The sequence below is a fragment of the Macrobrachium nipponense genome, chromosome 25, assembly GCF_015104395.2.
Source record: "Macrobrachium nipponense isolate FS-2020 chromosome 25, ASM1510439v2, whole genome shotgun sequence".
In the NCBI taxonomy this organism is placed as follows: domain Eukaryota; kingdom Metazoa; phylum Arthropoda; class Malacostraca; order Decapoda; family Palaemonidae; genus Macrobrachium; species Macrobrachium nipponense.
Window position 1 is genome coordinate 35,055,608 of NC_087214.1, and position 22,286 is coordinate 35,077,893.

The 22,286-nt window shown below is 39.3% G+C and overlaps 1 protein-coding gene across 1 annotated transcript; it reads right to left on the minus strand.

Annotated features, from left to right (window-relative positions):
• Positions 1 to 647: 647 nt before the first annotated feature.
• LOC135199345 (microtubule-associated protein 9-like) lies at positions 648 to 22,051 on the minus strand. The gene is made up of 9 exons (XM_064227295.1): positions 20,775 to 22,051; positions 12,788 to 13,147; positions 12,195 to 12,286; positions 11,301 to 11,392; positions 10,231 to 10,376; positions 8,523 to 8,653; positions 6,129 to 6,419; positions 3,377 to 3,570; positions 648 to 3,148 (listed from the first exon to the last, which is right to left on the minus strand). Exons 1-9 carry the CDS (start codon positions 21,523 to 21,525, stop codon positions 2,938 to 2,940), a joined length of 2,268 nt encoding a protein of 755 aa, XP_064083365.1. The 5' UTR covers positions 21,526 to 22,051; the 3' UTR covers positions 648 to 2,937.
• Positions 22,052 to 22,286: the final 235 nt, after the last annotated feature.

Consider the following 22,286-nt stretch of genomic DNA (forward strand, 5'->3'; position numbering starts at 1 on the left):
GAAAAAAAATTAAATATAATCACAGAAAATCTGAAAAAAATATTTGAATATCATAAAAAACTGAAACAAATATTTGAATATCATAAAAAAACTGAAATAAATACTTGAATTATTATCACAGAAAGTATAAAAAAAAATATTCAAAATATAATCAAAGAAAATCTGAGAAAATCTTAAGATTTTGAAAAAATGGAAAATGAGCTTAAGAAAGAAAAAAAATTGACATTAATTCGAGAATTGCAGTTAATGCTCTTTTGATTACACGAGTATTGAATACGTGAAAATATTCTCCGAAGATGAATCTGAAAACGAGTAACTCGTGAGAGAGAAATGAAAAGTGGTCGACAGAAAGTCTTCTATAATAATTCACTACTGATTGTCTCCAGCGACACCAAACTGAACGGAAAATACCCTAATATGTCCTCAGCTCATCAGAGCTAGAACTATCATCAACTCCTACTGCTATCTAAAATGAGCAAACTTTCATTTAGTGAAATCACTTAAAATACAAAAGTGAAATGTAAACATTGAAAGTGTAGACAGTACAGTGATCTCTGAAACTACTTTCAACGTCTAGATATGCAGTTTGTCCACAACAGCTAAGTACATAAACGGAGAAAGATTAAAACAGGGAGGGATAGGAGAGAGAGAGAGAGAGAGAGAGAGAGAGAGAGAGAGAGAGAGAGAGAGAGAGTATTCTCATACCTATACTTCATCTTTCCCAGTTCAAAACTGTTTGGCAAAGGTACTTTCACACCAAATATTTTCACCTTGGCTGGAGGATGCGTCTATAACATAACAATAGATAATCTTTACATATAAGCATTAGTAGCTCTGTTTAAAAAGTTAGAAGCATTTCCCTAAAAGCACGTCATCTCTACAATGATATCGTCCTAAGCATAGCTGTTGACAGTAACCAACTAGAGAGAGACTATCATGAAAACTGAAGCAAATATTGAGTATAGAATTCTGGAGTCAACCAATAGACGACGATTTCTGCATCATACATTCTAAAAGGCACATAACAAGGCAATATATATATATAGATATAACTAGATATATAGATATAGATTCCCTACCAGAAAAGCTGAGCATAAAACAAGCCTCTAAAAGGTGGGAGTGATGACTGTAGTAACAGAAACTCAGCAAGTAGTTCTGTGAGAAAGTCATCTACCTTTCTGAACTGGAGGAGGTTGGCACAAGTCTGTCGAAACCAAGATTTCAAAGAGTGTGAAAATGTTCACAACTTTTGTACCAAGCAGGTTTAGTGATTGCAGTTGCCACGCTTAGAAAGTTTAGCAGGCAGTGGGTTAGCCTAGCCTATGATTGTCAGCTATGATGGCTATTGTTGGGCCATTGGCAATTGTTATAGTTTCTACACTGGCAAAACTGGACAAGGTAGTGTTAATCAAGACTTTGACTGCCTGTGTAGATGCTCCCATTTCCTTCAACAAAAAAGACAGTTACAAGCGTTCTGCATGGAAGCCTTACCAGAGAATTAGCCGTCAGCAGATAAAAGTGGCAAAAAGACAGTTGCTGCTTCTTTACCCAGGAAACGTAGGGTTGTGTCAACCACAGTTAGTTAGGCAGTGATGACGGTTACTGGTTCTGTGTTGGGCAAAATTACAAGTAGAATATCTTTACTTCGAGAAGTGAGTGGTAGGGTAAGTTTGCTGGGCATAGAGCAGTGCGACAGGCAGTCACAGAGCCTGTACTGGAGAAACTGAGCAGAAAATTGGAGTTACCGTGGATTTTCTGAATGCAAGGAAAATAAAAGCAAGGCACCTTGTAGGGATAATCCCTTACAAAGTATACCAAAGTGTAAATCATATAGAAGATGACGTATGCAGAATTGGAACTGGAATATAAGATTTATTACAAAGGCCCGGCACTGGGACCTATGAGGTCATTCAGAGCTAAAAACGGTAATAGAGAATATGAAGGTTTGAAAGGTGTAACAGGAGGAAAACCTCAGAGCAGTTACATTATGAATCAGTTGTCAGGAGTGTTGAGGAAAGTAAGATGGAAGAAAATGAATATGAATGGAGGTGCAGTAAACGAAATGAAAGGGGTAAAGGCAGCTAGGGTCTATAAAGGATGCTACAAAGAACCTTAAGTAACGCCTACAGTACGCCACACTGACGGCACTACTCCGCTGCAGGGCATCTGCAGATAATATTGCCAGAACCTCAGCAGTTGAGCGAATGATTAACTACATGGCATCAGTACTCAAAGGGTTAATGGAAGACTTACTCTTCCAGCACACTGCTAACCCTTGTAAACTAATTTTGAGTGTCTGTCTGCATCTAGTGTTAGCTAAATAGTAGCACCAGACGTCACTTATCCTGAGAACAGCCCAGACATTAATGGTTGCAGAGATACTGCAGACCAAGATTGCTGTGGTAAACCCAATTTAATAGTATTCCTAATGGGTCAACAGTTGTTCTCTACTGTGCAATCCGGTTCATTCATACATTTCTTGTGATAATATGTGGTGCTGTGGTTGGCTGTTATCGAAGTTTAATAAAATGTTAATGACAGATTTAGGCGTACGTTTTCCACGAACCAGTAAGTATTCTCCTTCCTCTCTCTCTCTCTCTCTCTCTCTCTCTCTCTCTCTCTCTCTCTCTCTCTCTCTCTTCCTATTAAACGCCAGAAACAACCAGTTTGTATAAAACTCTAAATAGAGCCAGTCTTCCACTTCACGAATGATTTTAAACATATAGATAGCAATTCCGTGGCTCACATTCCGTCTGATGAAGAGGAGCTTTCTCACACACACACTCATGGTCCTTTTTTCGTTTCTTTCCCAGTAGTAGTAGTACTACCCCGCCCCTTACAGACTCACTCACGCCTTTCTCTTTCTCGCTATCTCTCCCTCTCTCTCTCTCTCTTTCTCACATCCCTCCTCTCTCTCTCTTCCCCGGGAGGAACGTCTCAACAGGAGCCCATAAGAGAGTTGTGGGTCCCACCCGGCCACCAGGGAGGTCGGTTCGTCTGCAGGACGGCCGCTCGAGTGTTCGAGTAATTCCTGACCACCTCGCGCTCCTCGATGCCGTCCAGCCAGTTCTCGTAGGCGTTGAGGGCTTCCGAGGACCTGTGGAGGCGCCTCCTGGACTCCTCGGCAGCCACCATCTCCGATTTGACGCTGTAGGGGACGTCGAAAGTAGTAAGGGGGGTTAACGAGGTGATTCTCGAACGATGCTTCTGAGAGATGGTTGGGTTTCCAGCGATTATTATAATACTCTACAACTTTAGTGAAGATCTATTGAATGCATCGCGTTCATCAGTGACTAATCTATCTATCTCTATCTATCGATCGATCTATTTTAGCTTATTCTATCATCCAGAACCTCGATACCTCACTATTACTTACTAGACTTTCTGGAGTTTCTCTCCCTCTTCCTGCAGCTTCCTCCTCCTCCAGTGGCTGTAGGCGAGATCGGCAACCTCCCTCTTCTCCCGAAGGTCCTCCTCCTCTCTCCTCCTGCGCTCCTCCTCTTCCTCCCTCATTCTCCTCCGCTTCTCTTTCTCTTCGTGGATCTTCTGCTCCTTCCACGACAGGAAAATCTGGAAAGAAGTAGAATCATCATCATTGTGGTGTTTCCAGCAGAGAAGAGATAGAGAGGAATTCCAGAGGCAAAGAATGATTGGTCATTTCCACACGGGGAGCTGGCTGGTGTGAGATAAGTAGGGCATCTCCTGTAGTAACCTCAGCGGAGCAGTGGCCACAATAATACCAATAGAAAAGAAGGCTGACAGTTCTGCCATTGACGAGACAATCAATACAAGTTTGGATTAACTTAAACATCTTCATCATAAGTAACTAGACAGAAGAAGAAGAAGAAGAAGAAGAAGAAGAGAGAGAGAGAGAGAGAGAGAGAGAGAGAGAGAGAGAGAGAGAGAGAGAGAGAGAGAGAGAGAGAGAGAGAGAGACCTCACTGATGTAGGAAAGGGTCCATAAATAATTCAAAATATTTATGTTTTTATCATTTTTTTTTTTTTTTGAGTGCCACACTTACCTAACTGGCTCACAAATCTCTTGATGACTTAGGGCGATGTCAGAACAGTTGTATATATAGCATAAATTACTCTCATATCTAGCGTTAGGAACCTCTATATAGATTCATTTAAATGAAGAGATGTGACTGAATTGATCTGACTGACTGACACTTCAGCTACGTATATTTCCTCATGCGATATATGACGATGAACTATAGACGCACCTGATGTTATAATAATAATAATAATAATAATAATAATAATAATAATAATAATAATAATAATAATAATAATAATAATAATAATAATAACAAATAGCATTAAAAAAAGTCACTCAGAAACGTCGACAACCTATAAGGCAAAAGTGGCCTCCAGTTTAGCAGGAATAAATAAGAATGTAAATTTAATAACTGCACTGACTTATTTACTATATAATAATTCTTAAAATACGGAGACCGAATTTGGTTAATGAATAACTTAGATGCTAGTTACTGAATACGCAGGCAACACACACACACCACCACACCAAAAAAAACACACACACACACAGAAAGAGAGAAGAGAGAGAGAGAGGAGAGATAGAGAGAGAGAGAGAGAGAGAGAGAGAGGAGAGAGAGAGAGAGAATCTGAAAGTCTACGACAGTGTCATACCACATTTCAGTTTCTTAATGCATTTTTTTTTTTCTTTTCTTGAAAAATACTTATAGAACACACGAGGATGCTGGTGTTAGACACACACACACACACACACACATATATAATATATACGTATATATATATATATATATATATAGATACTATATATATATATATATATATATATCTATATATATATATATATATATATATATATATATATATATATATATATATATATATATATAGTATCTGCAGACGGCAATATAGGAAGATTTCAGGAGGTTCCATGATACACTCTCAGTAACAGGCCATGATTTATTATACAAAAAACGTTTCGCACACAAAACACGGTGCATCATCAGTCTGTGAAGAAATAAAAACAATTACATTATATTACTGCATAAAAGGAATTCATCAAAAATTAAAATTGACATTAAAAAACTGTAAAAAAAGCATTATTAAAAAACAGTAAGAAACAAAAGAGAGAGACTACTAAAACACCAACCATCTCTAGTAAGGAAAGAAGAGGGAATGACAAAAACCGAGGTCCCAGTCAAGACGAAAACTATGCCAGATATAAAGTTGAAGACGAGGTGTTATTGTTGAGTGAAGGAACCAGCCTTTTTATGAGTAACGACTCTAAGGTGGTTAAGTGATCTGGGTCCTTCGTATAGCCAATTATGGAGAAGTGCTGCTTCAAGATCTCTATTTTACAAAGAGCAGCATGATTCTAATATTGGAAAATTCAGGTTGCTTAATTCTTTGACCTGTGGGAAAGCTGAAACCCTTATGGCTGCAATATCTCACTTGCAGTAACCTTCGAGTCGATCCAATGTAAGAGCCCGGACATCCAGGGCATGTGAATTTTATAAACAACATTCGATCTCATGAAGGACTGCAAGCGATCTTTGAAATTAAAAAATGAACCTATTTTACAAGGATTATTCGAAATATATATATATCATATATATATATATATATATATATATATATATATATATATATAGATATATATATATATATATATTATATATATTAATGGAAAATACAACTGATTCTCTCACATAACCTTCCGACTCTAGGAATGAGCCTCACTCATGCATTATCAAGGACATAATAGACCTATACAATGAATCTGAGAACGACTCATTCGTAGAGTTTCAAGGACTAAGGCCTATATAACATACTGAATCTAAGACTGACTCATTTACTCACTTCTGGGGATACAGGCCTATCCCTACACAGTTCCAAGGACCTATAGGCCTATGCCTGACGACTCTTGGAGTGATTCAAGCATTTTCAAAGGACGAAGGCATCTAGGAGTGACTCGCTTATTTCTAAAGACAGATATAGGTCCATGCATACAAAATGTAGGAGCGACTCACTCACCCACTCACTCACGCGCATCACACGGTTCCAAAGACCTAGGCCTACACACTCGTTTCCAAGGACATAGGCCTAGGGCCTTCACTCCCTCACTCACTCACCATCTGGGCCTCCTCCTTCTTGTGCAGCTTCTCGAGCTCCTTGTTCCTGAGGACGTCCATCTCCTGGCGCCTCCGCTCCCGCCTCTTCTTGGCCAGCTCGATCTTCTCCGTCTCCCAGGCGATGACGGCCGCCGTCACCTTCATCTGCTGCTCGTCCTTCGCCTTCGCCTCGTCCTGCTTCTTCGACTCCTCCTCCTGCTTCCTCGACTTCTCCTTCTTCCGCTGCTCCGTCTTCTTCTCCTTCCACTCGGCCACGGCCACGCTCACCTTGCCCTCCTTCTCCTGCTGGATCTGCGGCGGAGGATGAGAAGGGAGGGGGTTCCTCTTTAGGCCTATAGTCTTAGCTCCGGAGGATCGGTTGCAAATAGGCTTTGTTGCTGTTTGGTCTTGAGGTAGAGGCTGATTTATTTGCCTAATTTATATGGAATTTTGAGACAGAGGCAGATTTATCTACTTAATTTTGAGATAAAGGCTTATTTATCTACTTAATTTTGAGATACAGGCTGATTTCTCTACTTGATTTTGAGATAGAGGCTGAGTTATCTGCCTAATTTTGAGACAGAGGCTGATTTATCTACTTGATTTTTTGAGAATTTTGAGACAGAGGCTGATTCATCTACTTAATTTTGAGATAGAGGCTGATTAATCTACCTAATTCCGAGACAGAAACTGATCTATCTACCTAAATTTTAAGATAGAGCCTGATTTACCCATTTAGTTTGAGACTGAGGCTGATTCTCACGTACTTAATTTGGAGATGAAAGCTGATTCATCTACGCACTTTTCAGATAGAGGCTGATTTATCTACCCAATTCTAAGATAAATGCTACTTACTTTTAAGGATCAAAATCCTATCACAGTTATATTACCATCGTTGATTTTACAACATTACGTCGCACAGAGTCGAAATATTTCATTATATCTGTTTAGGCCGATATGCTGCCACCGTGTGCAGTGATTTAAGTATTATTCAAAATTAACAACGAAAATCAACCTCTATTAAGACAAATTTACCAGGGTACAACAGAGGTCAAGTCAAAAGCCTATAGCTTCTGGAAAAATTTTGCTGGGCTGGAACAGACCCTTTGAGGAGGACTCACATTTTAATACATTTTTTTTCCAAATTTATTAATTTATTTGTTTTATTTTCACCAAATGAGATCTCTCCTCTCTGTATTTCCTTTACCTCCTCTTAATTCTTCCTAATGAACTCCTTAATATTCTTTGGAAGTTTGAATCTATAGTCAGTGGTCCCTCTAGTGGTGGGCTTGTTCCATCTGAATTAGGTTTCATCTTCTGAATAATAATAATAGTAATAATAATGATAATAATAATAATAATATCAGACCTATTGCATCGCAATAGACCACCTGTATACACTATACTCTGTTTTTTGTTTTTTTCCATCTGTCCATCCGCCTGTGGTGGTCGCGCATGGTAACACTGCGTCCCGGGCTTTAAATAGTTACGCTATGTGTAAGTTTTAGGTAAATAAAAGATATCTTCATGTACATTTACAACTGAAAAGTGTTTTAATAGTTTACTGTATGCGAATTACACCGTTAATATTCAAAATAGGATGTTATTTAAAGACCGGGATGCAGTGTTACCATGCGAAAACACCACAGGCGGATGGACAGATGGAAAAAAAAAGACTATAGGTAAAATAAAAGTACTTTGAAAATCAATATTACCTATTTTGCATACAAACCTCTAATCAAAATATGGACTGATATTTCCCTAGAATATCCAGTTATGTATTCTTTACGTAGAATATAGAATTCAGGCCAAAGGCCATGCTCTGGGACCTACTATGAGGTCACGCAACGCTGAACAGGAAACTGACAGCAGCAAGGTGGTTTGAAAGGGGTAAACAGGAGGAAAACCTCAAAGCAGTTGCTCTATGGAACTACTGTTAGAAGGGGGTTAAGGACGGTCTGACGGAAGAAAGCGAATATGAACAGAGGTTCAGCAAAAGGATCGTGTATTATCATTATTATTATTTATTATTATTATTATTATTATTATTATTATTATTTATTAACATTATTCAGAAGATGAACCTAATTCATGTGGAAAAAGCCCACCCCACCAAAGGGGCCACTGACTTGAAATTCAAGCTTCCAAAGAATATCAAGGTGTTCATCAGGAGGTAAAGTGAAACAGAAATGAGAGATCTCACTTATCAAATAAAAACAATCAATTAATAATAAATAGTCACATCTTTGCTTGAACTTCTGAAGAAGAAGTTCCAATTAAACGACATCCTCAGTACAGAGGGAGGCAGGCAGGTTTCACCTCCACAGTCTCCCAAAACGGAACTGGAAATGTGCGTAACAGCCGTCATTTTAATTGAATAAAGGAACACAGAATTTCGACTTCGACTTCTCTTACCGCCTCCTTTTCGCGCTGCTCCTCTATAACCTTCCGTTTGTCTTTGGTCCTGCGTGAGCGGATCTGTTTGCACCTCCGGAAGTACCACTCCTCGTAGATGGCCTGGCTCAGCGTGGCCCTCTGGGCTTCGTCTGTTCCTCCAGTAGGGGGCGGGGAGAGATGTGGCACGGCGCAGGGGTTGGGTAGATTGTTGCAGTTATTGTTAAAGACTGTCATGCAGGCAAAGTGATGTTCTTTCTGTTTGTTAAGTCAGACTACAGTAAGTTCAAGCATTTTGATTGATTTTCAGCTCTCTCTCTCTCTCTCTCTCTCTCTCTCTCTCTCTCTCTCTCTCTCTCGTCTCTCTCTCTATCCTCTCTCGTCTCTCTCTCTCTCTCACACACACACACACACACACACACACACACACACCTGAGAAAACAAAATCCCAACAATATCTAAACTAGAACTGAAGAGATACAACACATCCCATTGCGGGAACTTCTTCACTTACAAGATAAGTGACACACACAATAAACTGCCACCAGAAAGAAGTTGTCAACAGCAACAGTGTGGAAGAGTTAAAAAGAAAACTGGACAAAATCATTAGGAGGACACTGAATAAACAGTAAAGCCTGCTCCTACAGATAAGTGAGCACACGATGTCTCCTCTAAGGATGGACTAACAAGTCTTTGAAACATCCTAATCCTTGTAACTCCTTGCAACCCTGTCAACTGTGTCAGTATTTGTCTGTCAGCCTCTATGAACAGAACAACTTATCCTTCTGTCAATGTCAGTATTAGTAAGTCAACCTCTAATGATAGAACCCCTTCTTAATCCTTCTGTCAGTATTTGTCTGTCCAACTCTACTGACAGAGTCCTGTCTGTTCCTTCTGTCTGTGTCAGTATTTGTTTGTCCAAGTTTACTGACAGAGCCCTGTCTGATCCTTCTGTCTGTGTCAGTATTTGTCTGTCCAAGTTTACTGACAGAGCCCTGTCTGATCCATCTGTCTATGTCAGTAATTGTCTACCTGCTGTTGCATGAAGCACTTCTGATCAGTATTCTGATCGCTTTGTCTATGTCAGTAATTGTCTGTCCAACTCTATTGACAGAGCCCCGTCTGATCCTCCTGTCTGTGTCAGTAATTGTTTACTAGCCTCTTTTGACAGTGCCACTTCTGATCCCTCTGTCTATGTCAGTAATTGTCTGTCCAACTCTATTGACAGAGCCCCGTCTGATCCTCCTGTCTGTGTCAGTAATTGTCTACCAGCCTCTTTTGACAGTGCCACTTCTGATCCCTCTGTCTATGTCAGTATTTGTCTGTCCAACTCTATTGACAGAGCCCCGTCTGATCCTCCTGTCTGTGTCAGTAATTGTCTACCAGCCTCTTTTGACAGTGCCACTTCTGATCCCTCTGTCTAGTCCAGTATTTGTCTGTCCAACTCTATTGACAGAGCCCCGTCTGATCCTCCTGTCTGTGTCAGTAATTGTCTACCAGCCTCTTTTGACAGTGCCACTTCTGATCCCTCTGTCTATGTCAGTATTTGTCTGTCCAACTCTATTGACAGAGCCCCGTCTTATCCTTTTGTCTGTGTCACTATTTGTCTACCAGTTTCTGTTGACAGAGCCAACCCATCCTTATCCTCCTGTCTACCTGTCCAATCGCCACCCCCCCCCCCCCCCCTCTCTCTCTCTCTCAAACATCACAGCGCCCTCTGCAAACTCACCCACTTGGAGGTCCCTCAAAGTCTCGGGCTCCTTGACCTGGGGTATGGCTAAGGTCACATCTTCCAGCGAGGTCGACCTCTTGGTCACACGGGTGTGGAGCTTCCCCTCGCTCTGCCACGACTGCGAGGACGAAGACCTCGGTGTCCTGTGGAAGAGAGAGAGAGAGAGAGAGAGAGAGAGAGAGAGAGAGAGGGAATTATCAGCTATTCAGTGTAAACTCCTCTCCATATCGGTACAAGTTGTTTTTTGAAGCGACAGTTTGTAACAGTCCATATCAGTCAACGGTCCATTTTTCGCAGTTACAATCCGTGTCAGTCAATGGTGAGTTATTTAAAATAACAGTCCGTTTCAGTTAAAAGTAAGTTTTCTAAAGATAATTTTAAGATAACAGTCCATATCAGTCAGCAGTAAGTGTTCTTAAGATAACAGTCCTTATCAATCAATGACAATTTATGACTGAATTTCTTATCTGCAAAGGTGCTGCGTAAAGAGATATTACACTATTTACTTTAAAAAAAATTTCTTTTACCTATCCTCAAGTTCCTAATTCATATTTTCTAATAAGAAAATATCTTTCCCAAGAGATATTTTCAATCCCAAAGGCATAGGAATTTAGATCAGTGCCTATACCCACAGCACCACAGAGAAACTTACTTCCTCTCTTAGATTTCATAGCTCTCAGCGGAAAGCGCACCCGAAAATATCAATGAATCAAGGGGTTAGAAGAGGTCATTCTGGTCATCTCAACACAGGGTTGTTGCGTGTTTGTGTGTGTGCATGTGTGTGTGACTTCACCTGTTGTTTCTGGTTCCAAAGTGCTCACTCCACAAACACCGTTGCGGCCACACTACAGTGTTTGTGCTAGGTACAGAGCTATTCAACTTTAAAGTTTTATTTTATGGCTTTTCTCTTTCATTCTTTGCAAGTATACACTTTAATGCTGTACTTTTTCAACATCACTTATCATAAGCACTTCCCTTTCCTAATTACCCCTTGAAAAAGTTAAGGCAAAATTACTAAGAAGTGTCACACAATATGAGGAGCGAGCTGCGAGGACGTGAGGACTTACTTGGGTGTCTTCGGAGCTGGTGGCGGGACCTTGACGCCCAACATCTGGAGACTGCGAGAGTAGTCCCCGAGGGGCCTGTGACGTGGGAGTTGCTGGAAAGTCAATGGAAAGAAGTGAGAATCTGAGAAAAGGTTAATGGAAGGGGTGGGAATCAGAGTAAGAATCTAAAAATCTGGACGATGTTTCCAATATTCTTACACGGGGTTGGGGAGGGGGACTCTATTCAGGAACGTTCAGCAAGAATAATTGTTGAAGCATAAAAGCCAATTAATTAAACTGTGAGGCTGCCTGCATATGGGACACTTTTAGTGGAAAGTGGCCAGCCATTAAAATAGAGAATGGAACACGTTTGTATATGGAGGACCGCAGACAAACCACTGAAAGTGGACTACACTAAAAGAGTGGACATGAAGTGTCTACCAGGCCCATTTCTTGGCCAGACCACTGTACAAGCTGATATTATTAGCTGGCTACTAAGTGGCTGACCACTCAGTGGCCAGCCACTTACCGCTAAAAATGTCCCTTGAGCAGGCATCCTAATATTAAGGAAAATATTCATAAATTCAATAAAATCGTTTGAAGAAAACTGATCAGCATTGGTACATTTCCGAGTGAGGAGAAAGATTGGAGGAGACAGGGAACAAATCATTTCAAGCTATGTTCTTCTGGGAAACTTGTTGATCAAAGATGTCAGTCAGTTTGCAATACACAGCATGGAAGAAAATTTTGTTTAATATAATCATTAAATCTTAATTTTTCTCCACTGTAAAACTGTTATAAAGTCATTGTATCTTAATTTTAATCTACAGTGAAAAATTAGGTCGTGGCATCCATGCCTTAGGCTAGCTTGATAATGTTAGGTATTCCCTACCCTGCTATACGAACACCACTTACTATTCGACTCCCGGCCACCGAAGGACCCCTCCCCATGATCTTCGGCTGGGTGATGGCTGACTTGGGACGTGGCTTCAGGGACGTGAGGTCACCTACCGAGAAATATAAGGCAGAGTCAGTCAGTTCTAAAACCTGTGGCAAGATTCTTTTGAGGAGGATCAGTTAGGTCACTATTTGATCGAGGTCAGCAATGGACAATCTTTCATAAGGGCCTTGGTTTGTTTTAGAATGAATTGTAGGCTACAGGTCCTTACTTCAGAGAATAAGAAAGACCCAGGCCATTCAAGTATCTTGGTTTGTTTCAGAGTGAATGGTACTGCAGCTCATACTACTTCAGAAAATAAGAACCTTGACTTGTTTCAGAGAGTGGTTAGGACAGGTCATACTCTAGAGCAGTAAAATAAACCAAGAAATGACCTCTAGACAGACCTCTAGGTCTGCAGCTGAAAGACTGTTAAGTAGATAAAGCTAATGTGTTATCTAATGTGCTGTCATTATTTATGATTGCTGTAAAAGAATCAGTGCCAGAAAATATACACAATACTAAAAGAAAAATCTTCCTTTTTGGAAATTTTGCAAAAATCATAATTTACCTCTGGAAGACTGTTCTTTCTTGCTCAGAACCCTGTTGATTCCATTGTTCGTATTAGAGAGTCCCCGACTGCCCCCCGCCTCTCCTGCATTTCCTGAAGGCAAGGGCGCTCCCTCCCCAGGGATCTTTGAGGCCCCTGTTTCCAGTGCATCTCGCACTGATGGGCCTCTGTCACTTATTTCACCACAAGATGACCTGGGTGAGTTGCCTCCCGACCTCCTGGCTGAGGCAGGTCTGCTGTGCACGGGGCTTTTGGTGACCAGCAAGGGAGGCGGCGGGTATTTGGATGGTGAAGTGGGATGGCTCCCCGGGTGAAGGTTGAAGTGGGTGGTACTGGAAGCTCTGCTGTTGTCAGGTGTATCTGGAAAGGCAAAGAGAAACAAATGCCTTAAACAGTGACTCATCACACACATACACATCGTAAACAGGATCAATACAGGTTGATGACTCGTTGGTTGTCGTAACCACGCTTTACGTAATCTTCCAGCATTTGTTGTTGACTTTTGGTTGCTAACTTGTCTTCCATCTGTTCACGGTATGGATGTGATAAGTGTCCAATATGTTCATATGCATGTGACAAGTGTCCAACATGTTTATATAAGTATGTGAAAAGTTCCAACATGTTTATATGTGAAGAGTGTCCAACATGTTTATATTATATGCATGTGATAAGTTTCCAAAAATGTATGTGATAAGTGTTCAACATGTTGCTTGAATTGAACTTAATTGAATTGAATATAGAACTTAGCCCAAAGGCCAAGCACTGTGGCCTATGGGGTCATTCAGCAGAGGAAAACCTTTAGCAGCTGCACTATGAATCAACTGTCAGGAAAGGGTGGAATGTAAGATGGAGGAAAGAGAATATGAAAGGAGGTACAGCACAAGGAACAAAAGGGGTTGTAGCTAAGGGCCGAAGGCACACTGCAAAGAACCTTAAGTAATGCCTACGGTGCAATGCGTCAGATGTACTGACGGCAGTAGTCCTATACAAGGCTCCTGTTTCAGTTACTTTGATGGGTCTATTTTTCAAGCATGTTTGTCCCAGCCTAATCTAACCTTCAATATTTACATTTTCCTTCATATCTGCATCACAATGGGTCACTAAGAACCTCTGACCTGATCCCAATTTCTAATCTTGTCCTACTTTTCAAGGTCACTAGCCTAATCTTTTCCCCCAAATACTAAAAGCTCAGTATCAGATCAGTCTTTTGCTATTAGATATACGGTCTAAACCTTTTCATGCACACACAAATACTCACACAGAGCCCCTTGCCAATGTGTCTTAGATACTAAGCTGACTACTCCTGAACTTACACACTGTTTACCAACATATATTCACCTAATCTATATCTATAAAAGACAATATCTGTCTGTCTGTTCATTATGCACGCGCAGACTATGGAAGCTAGGGCTACCAAAGTTCCACCATAGACTCCCATAACCCCCAGGAAGGTTTTAGTCATAACCCAACATTCGAGGGCCGTTTTTAAGGGGGACCCTAACCCTTCTTTTTCATACCCTCTCATTTTTTACAACTTTTGGCTTTGGCAGCAAACTCTTCGAATTTTTCACAACTTCTTTGCATTGATAGGAATCCAAGTGAATACTTATTCTGAAAGTGATTGGATAATAATTATTCGTCCTGTAGGGGTTGTCATCACGGGCAGCATGCCCCTTTTCATCCCGAACAACGCCGGGTAGAGCAGCTATAGTAGATTCACGTCACCGGTGCATCTGATGTCTAGGCCAGTCCCTTACGACGCTCCTGATTGGCTGTTGATAAGCCAATGACAGGGCTATGGAAGGAAACTCTCAGTCTCTCTCAAGAGTTCACATGGGCAGGATGTATGCTCTACCTCTCCTGAGGGATACTTTTGAAATATATATACCTCAGGAGAGGTGGAACAAATTACATCCTGCCTATGTGAACTCTCTCAAGAGAGACTGAGAGTTTCCAGCCCTGTCATTGGCTTATCAACAGCCAATCAGGAGTGCTCGTAAGGGACTGGCCTACACAACAGATGTGAATCTACAATAGTCTCATTTTAAAAGTACTTTTGAACTCCTACTAGTTTACTATATATATATATATATATATATATATATATATATATATATATATATATATATATATATACACATATATATTATATATATATATATATATGTGTGTGTGTGTGTGTGTATATAATATATATATATATATAATATCTATATATATATTCCTATATGATATATATATATCTGATATATAGAACTGGTAAAATAAAATGTTCTGTAACAACAGAGTTCCATCTAATAAAAGGAGCCCATAAAAACACCAAAATAGAGAAAAAGTACTATATTTCAGAGACTGCTCTCTCCCTCTTCAGGTAGATGAATGAGAAAAGTTCACAGAAAAGGTGGTATTTATACCAAGAGGTCCATCCACAAACAAGCCATTTTAAGTCACCCCCGCTGATAATCTTCCTCTAATCTTCTTAAGGGTTGGTTGAATGAAGACGTTGTCGATCGTGTCCGAAATCCATCCTCCTTTTGAGATGTTCATTACCTGCCTCTCTTTTATTAAGGCCGATTCCATCATTTGACTCTTGTACCGGCAGTTGCTGCTATAAATTACACGTGACAATTCCAGTTTATTCTATGGTTATGTTCATTTATATGGTTGAAAATAGCCGAGTTCTGTTGTCCATACCTAACTGACCGTTTGTGTTGTATTAATCTCTGGGGAAGGGATTTACCTGTAAATCCGATGTAAGATTGGTCACAGTCCTGGCATGGGATTTCGTATACCCCAGAGTCCTTTGGAGATGTCTTTTGTTGGACGTTAATCAGGGATTTGGCTAAGGTGTTTGGGTAAGTAAATACAAAAGGGTTCGATTTTCCGAGGGGGTTGGTTATTCTCTTAATCGTGTCCAGGTGGGGAATTATTATTTTATTGTTGGGTGTATCTCTGGTCTTGTCTTTAGGGGGTCGGTAGAAAATTACGTTAGCTTTGTGAATTGCTTTCTCAATTATATGGTCAGGATATTTTAAAGACGAAAGTTGCTTGCGAATTAGTTCAAATTCTTTTTCCAGGAATTCTGGGGAACAAATTCGTAAGGCTCTTAAGAACAAGTTACTAGCTACACCTATTTTGATAGAAATGTCATGATAGCTAAAGTAGTGAATGTATGAAAGTGAGAACGTTGGTTTTCTGTATATGGTAAATTTGTATTCTGTCGTATCTCTGATTATTAAAACATCAAGAAAAGGAATTTTGTTGTCTGTTTCCCATTCAACTTTAAATTTGATGCTGGGCACTAATGTGTTTAATTTCGAGAGGAATTCATTGAAATTGCCCCACCTATTATCCCAAAATGTTAGGATATCATCCACGTATCTCATCCACAGCATGTTTTTGGGTTTTATTGCATTTATTACTGTAGTTTCAAAGTATTCCATGTACAGATTGGCTAGAACAGGACTTAAAGGACTACCCATACTACACCCGAATTTTTGCTTGTAGAATGATTCCCCGAATGAAAATACGTTATTAGATGCACATAATTCAACTAGCTTTATTATTTTGTCAAGCGCCAATGGAAATGATCTGAATAGGGGGATAATTTTACCCTTAAAAACTGAAGAACGTCCTGTACTGGTACTTTAGTGAACAAGGAATCTACATCAAGGCTTAAAAGTTTTATGTTGTGAAGTGGTATATGTGTTTCTCTGAATTTGTGACAAAAATCTTCCGAATGTTTAATGTGACTGGGAGAAAAAGTGCCTAAAAAAGGGGAAAGGAGGCCAGCTAACCATTTAGAAATTTTGTAATTGAAAGCACCGGCACATGAAACGATGGGTCTGAATGGAAGATTGTCTTTGTGAGTTTTGGGAAGGCCATAAAAATAGGGTAATTTAGGATTAATTACTTTAAATTTCTCTAATAGTTCAATACTCTTTTTGTCTTTGCCAATTAATCTTACTTTCCGAAAAAATTCTGTGAGAACGTTTTTGGAGGGGAGTTTTTCGTCAGTTTTTCGTATGTGTTTGTGTCGCTAAGGAGCTGGTTGATTTTGTCAAGGTAGAAGTCTTTGTCCATTATTACGATTTTGCCGTCTTTGTCGGATCTACTTATTATAACATCTAACTTTTTTAGCGAGTGGATGGCTATCATGAATCTGCGGGGAACAGGATATTTCTTATGTAAGTCAGTTAAAGCATTTAGTAACACTCCTTTTAAACATATCTCTTCACGGTTGTAGTTTTTGTCAGATATGAATTTATCAAAAGCCACTATGAAGTCTAGGTTGTTTTTGCGGTCTGGCATAAGGGCAAAGGATAAGCCTAAATTTAAAACTAAATGTTGATTTACAGTAAGGGGGGTGTTGGATAAGTTTAAAACTTTGTCTTGTTGATCAAGATTATTCCATGCACTATTGTCTATTAGGTTATTTAACTTGCGTAGAAGTCTGTTGGAATGAGTCACGCTATTATAGGCAGCAATGGGTCGGAACAGGAAATGAAATCAGATACCTGTATATGTGGTCCGTAGTGAGGAGGCGAAGATTAGACTGGGTTCCATATATCACTCTGCGTAGTACGAAGATGTCGTTTTTCGTATCGGTGATTCTTTCCTCCAGGAAAATCTTGTGTGAGAGAGGGAAGGGGTCCGATTGCAGAGTCCATCTCCCGAATCCGTACATTTTTGGTAGTACTTGTTCTTTGAGGCATTCTTCTAAAAAGTGTTTTTGGTTTTTAGAAGAATGCCTCAAAGAACAAGTACTACCAAAAATGTACGGATTCGGGAGATGGACTCTGCAATCGGACCCCTTCCCTCTCTCACACAAGATTTTCCTGGAGGAAAGAATCACCGATACGAAAAACGACATCTTCGTACTACGCAGAGTGATATATGGAACCCAGTCTAATCTTCGCCTCCTCACTACGGACCACATATACAGGTATCTGATTTCATTCTGTTCCGACATTGCTGCCTATAATAGCGTGACTCATTCCAACAGACTTCTACGCAAGTTAAATAACCTAATAGACAATAGTGCATGGAATAATCTTGAGTAACAAGACAAAGTTTTAAACTTATCCAACACCCCCCTTACTGTAAATCAACATTTAGTTTTTAAATTTAGGCTTATCCTTTGCCCTTATGCCAGACCGCAAAAAAACAACCTAGACTTCATAGTGGCTTTTGATAAATTCATATCTGACAAAGCTACAACCGTGAAGAGATATGTTTAAAAGGAGTGTTACTAAATGCTTTAACTGACTTACATAAGAAATATCCTGTTCCCCGCAGATTCATGATAGCCATCCACTCGCTAAAAAAGTTAGATGTTATAATAAGTAGATCCGACAAAGACGGCAAAATCGTAATAATGGACAAAGACTTCTACCTTGACAAAATCAACCAGCTCCTTAGCGACACAAACACATACGAAAAACTGACGAAAAATCCCCTCCAAAACGTTCCCACAGAATTTTTTCGGAAAGTAAGATTAATTGGCAAAGACAAAAAGAGTATTGAAACTATTAGAGAAATTTAAAGTAATTAATCCTAAATTACCCTATTTTTATGGCCTTCCCAAAACTCACAAAGACAATCTTCCATTCAGACCCATCGTTTCATGTGCCGGTGCTTTCAATTACAAAATTTCTAAATGGTTAGCTGGCCTCCTTTCCCCTTTTTTTAGGCACTTTTTCTCCCAGTCACATAAACATTCGGAAGATTTTTGTCACAAATTCAGAGAAGCACATATACCACTTCACAACATAAAACTTTTAAGCCTTGATGTAGATTCCTTGTTCACTAAAGTACCAGTACAGGACGTTCTTCAGTTTTTAAGGGTAAAATTATCCCCCTATTCAGATCATTTCCCATTGGCGCTTGACAAAATAATAAAGCTAGTTGAATTATGTGCATCTAATACGTATTTTCATTCGGGGAATCATTCTACAAGCAAAAATTCGGGTGTAGTATGGGTAGTCCTTTAAGTCCTGTTCTAGCCAATCTGTACATGGAATACTTTGAAACTACAGTAATAAATGCAATAAAACCCAAAAACATGCTGTGGATGATATCCTAACATTTTGGGATAATAGGTGGGGCAATTTCAATGAATTCCTCTCGAAATTAAACACATTAGTGCCCAGCATCAAATTTAAAGTTGAATGGGAAACAGACAACAAAATTCCTTTTCTTGATGTTTTAATAATTAGAGATACGACAGAATACAAATTTACCATATACAGAAAACCAACGTTCTCACTTTCATACATTCACTACTTTAGCTATCATGACATTTCTATCAAATAGGTGTAGCTAGTAACTTGTTCTTAAGAACCTTACGAATTTGTTCCCCAGAATTCCTGGAAAAAGAATTTGAACTAATTCGCAAGCAACTTTCGTCTTTAAAATATCCTGACCATATAATTGAGAAAGCAATTCACAAAGCTAACGTAATTTTCTACCGACCCCCTAAAGACAAGACCAGAGATACACCCAACAATAAAATAATAATTCCCCACCTGGACACGATTAAGAGAATAACCAACCCCCTCGGAAAATCGAACCCTTTTGTATTTACTTACCCAAACACCTTAGCCAAATCCCTGATTAACGTCCAACAAAAGACATCTCCAAAGGACTCTGGGGTATACGAAATCCCATGCCAGGACTGTGACCAATCTTACTCGATTTACAGTAACTCCTCCCAGAGATTAATACAACACAAACGGTCAGTTAGGTATGGACAACAGAACTCGGCTATTTTCAACCATATAAATGAACATAACCATAGAATAAACTGGAATTTGTCACGTGTAATTTATAGCAGCAACTGCCGGTACAAGAGTCAAATGATGGAATCGGCCTTAATAAAATAGAGGCAGGTAATGAACATCTCAAAAGGAGGATGGATTTCGGACACGATCGACAACGTCTTCATTCAACCAACCCTTAAGAAGATTAGAGGAAGATTATCAGCGGGGGTGACTTAAAATGGCTTGTTGTGGATGGACCTCTTGGTATAAATACCACCTTTTCTGTGAACTTTTCTCATTCATCTACCTGAAGAGGGAGACAGCAGTCTCTGAAATATAGTACTTTTTCTCTATTTTGGTGTTTTTATGGGCTCCTTTTATTAGATATATATATATATATATAATATATATATATATAGTATATATATATATATCTATATATATATATATATATTATATATATAATATGAATAATTTGATCACGAAGTATATAAAACGTGATGCTATGTATAAATAAAGGTTTTTGCCACAAAGGAAAATTGAAAAGCGAGATAGCCAAGAACTTTCGGTCTAGCACACCCTTTACTACGGCATAACTGATCATACAGAAGAAATAACATAGTTAAAAGTAGGCTTAATTTTCCTTCGTGGCAAAAACCTTTACCTATATATAATATATATATATATATATATATATTATATATTATATTATATTATATATACCTACCACATGATAATCTATATACCATATATATATATATAATATATAATATATATATATATATCTATATATATTATAATGTATATATAAATATACATATATATATATGTAATATATAATATATATACATATAATATGATTATATTATTATATTATACATATAATTATATACATATCTAAAATAAAAATATATCAATATACGTTATTCTTGAAATAATCGAAAAATATATATATATCATAAAAATATATACATATGTGAATATATATTAATATACATTAATCTTAAAACAATCGAACAACACATATATGTATATATAAATATATACATACGAGTACATAAATATATATTGATATATATTAATCTTAAAACAATCTAAAAAAACCCATATGTATATATAGATATATACATATATAAAAATATTATTTGTATTCATTAATATTAAAACAATAAAAAAAAAACGTAATTCTGACAGGGTCAGGCTGGGCGGGTTTTTGGAGACCCTACCAAAAGCGACGGCCTTGCGAGAATCTTCGGAGGAACAAGGCGACGTCGAGTGCTCCTCCCGCTGTCTGTTAGCGGCGGCGGCGGTGGTGGTGATGAGAACCTTCATCTGGTTATTCCCGCCCGAGGATGAGGGTCTTCCTCCTCCCCCTCGACGCTGCTTCGACGGCGAGGAGGTCGAACTCGAAGTCGGGGAATGGTTGGCGAAGAAGAGGTTCTCCAGCTCCTCCTCTTCTTCTTCGTTCGCGCCTTCTTCCAGTTCTCCCGCGTTTTCGCTTCCTTTCTCGTCATCGTCGCCTTCGGCCTCCTCCTCCTCCCCCATTTCGCTACGGTTTTCTTCGCTTTCGTCGTCGCTTTTGTCTTCTTTATCTTCTTCGGTCTCACTTTTGTTATCGCTTTTATCATCATCTCTCTCGTCTTCCTTCAACTCGTCAACATTATCTTTCTTCCCCTCTTCTTCTTCTTCTTCTTCACTGCCTTCGTCAAATACCTCCTCTTCGTACACTTCTTCTTCTTCTTCTTCTTCGACGATGACGTTTTCCTCCTCTCCCTCTCTATCTCTCTCCTCACCACCATCATCATTATCGGAGTTCCTTCTTCCCTCCCCTCCGGCCTCCTCCTCCTCCTCCTCCTCACCATCGATGCCCTGGACGTCACCACCGTCGTCATCATCTTTCTCGTTTTTCCTCCCGTCGGAGGAGTCCGCCTTCTCCGATTCGTCGCCGAAGAAGCTGTCGTCGCTAGAGATCGACATTTTTTGGTCCGCCGGAGGAGGAAGGTGGTCAGATTCGTCGCCGACGTAAATAGAGAGACTGATATTCGAAGGGCATCGCTCTTCAAGTATATATATCACTTGAGCGACATAAGTATATAGAGTAACGTCCCGAGTGCGGTCTAGTAACACCTGGTGCCAGTTTGAACCATAAATTGAACGATTCCCGCCCACTTATTAATTCCCGTCTTCAGTTCCTCGAAACCGATCGATTCCAATTCCCATCATTGTTTTCTAAAACGGTTATTATTATTATTAATTAATCTCGTAAACGCGAGAGCGTAATATATGCGTATGCGAGACACCGAGGACGTATACGATGGGTTTGTTGACATCCGTTGCCATAGCAACCGGAACACTTCTTCACGCAACATAGAAACTAGATTCCATTTCTTTTTTCAATTTCTTAACCGCATTCATAGCAACTCCGTCCTTGCAGCTGATCACTAATCACACTGTGTTTGCTCTAAATACTAACGGCAAAGCTTGACGCCTAATAGATATAGGAATTAAAGTTCTGTTGACTAGAACTCTCAGCGTGGTAGTCACTCGCTCAAGAACAACACAGATACTGAGATGCTTGCGCCTTTCAGCTCTTGAAAAAATAATTAAAATTGGTTTTTGTAGTTGATATATTAATATATGTTTGTGTGGGTGCGCTCTTACTATGTAATATGTATAAATGCGTCAGGTCAGATGTGTATGTCTGAGTTTATGTTTGTGAACGCAGAGAAATATATTTA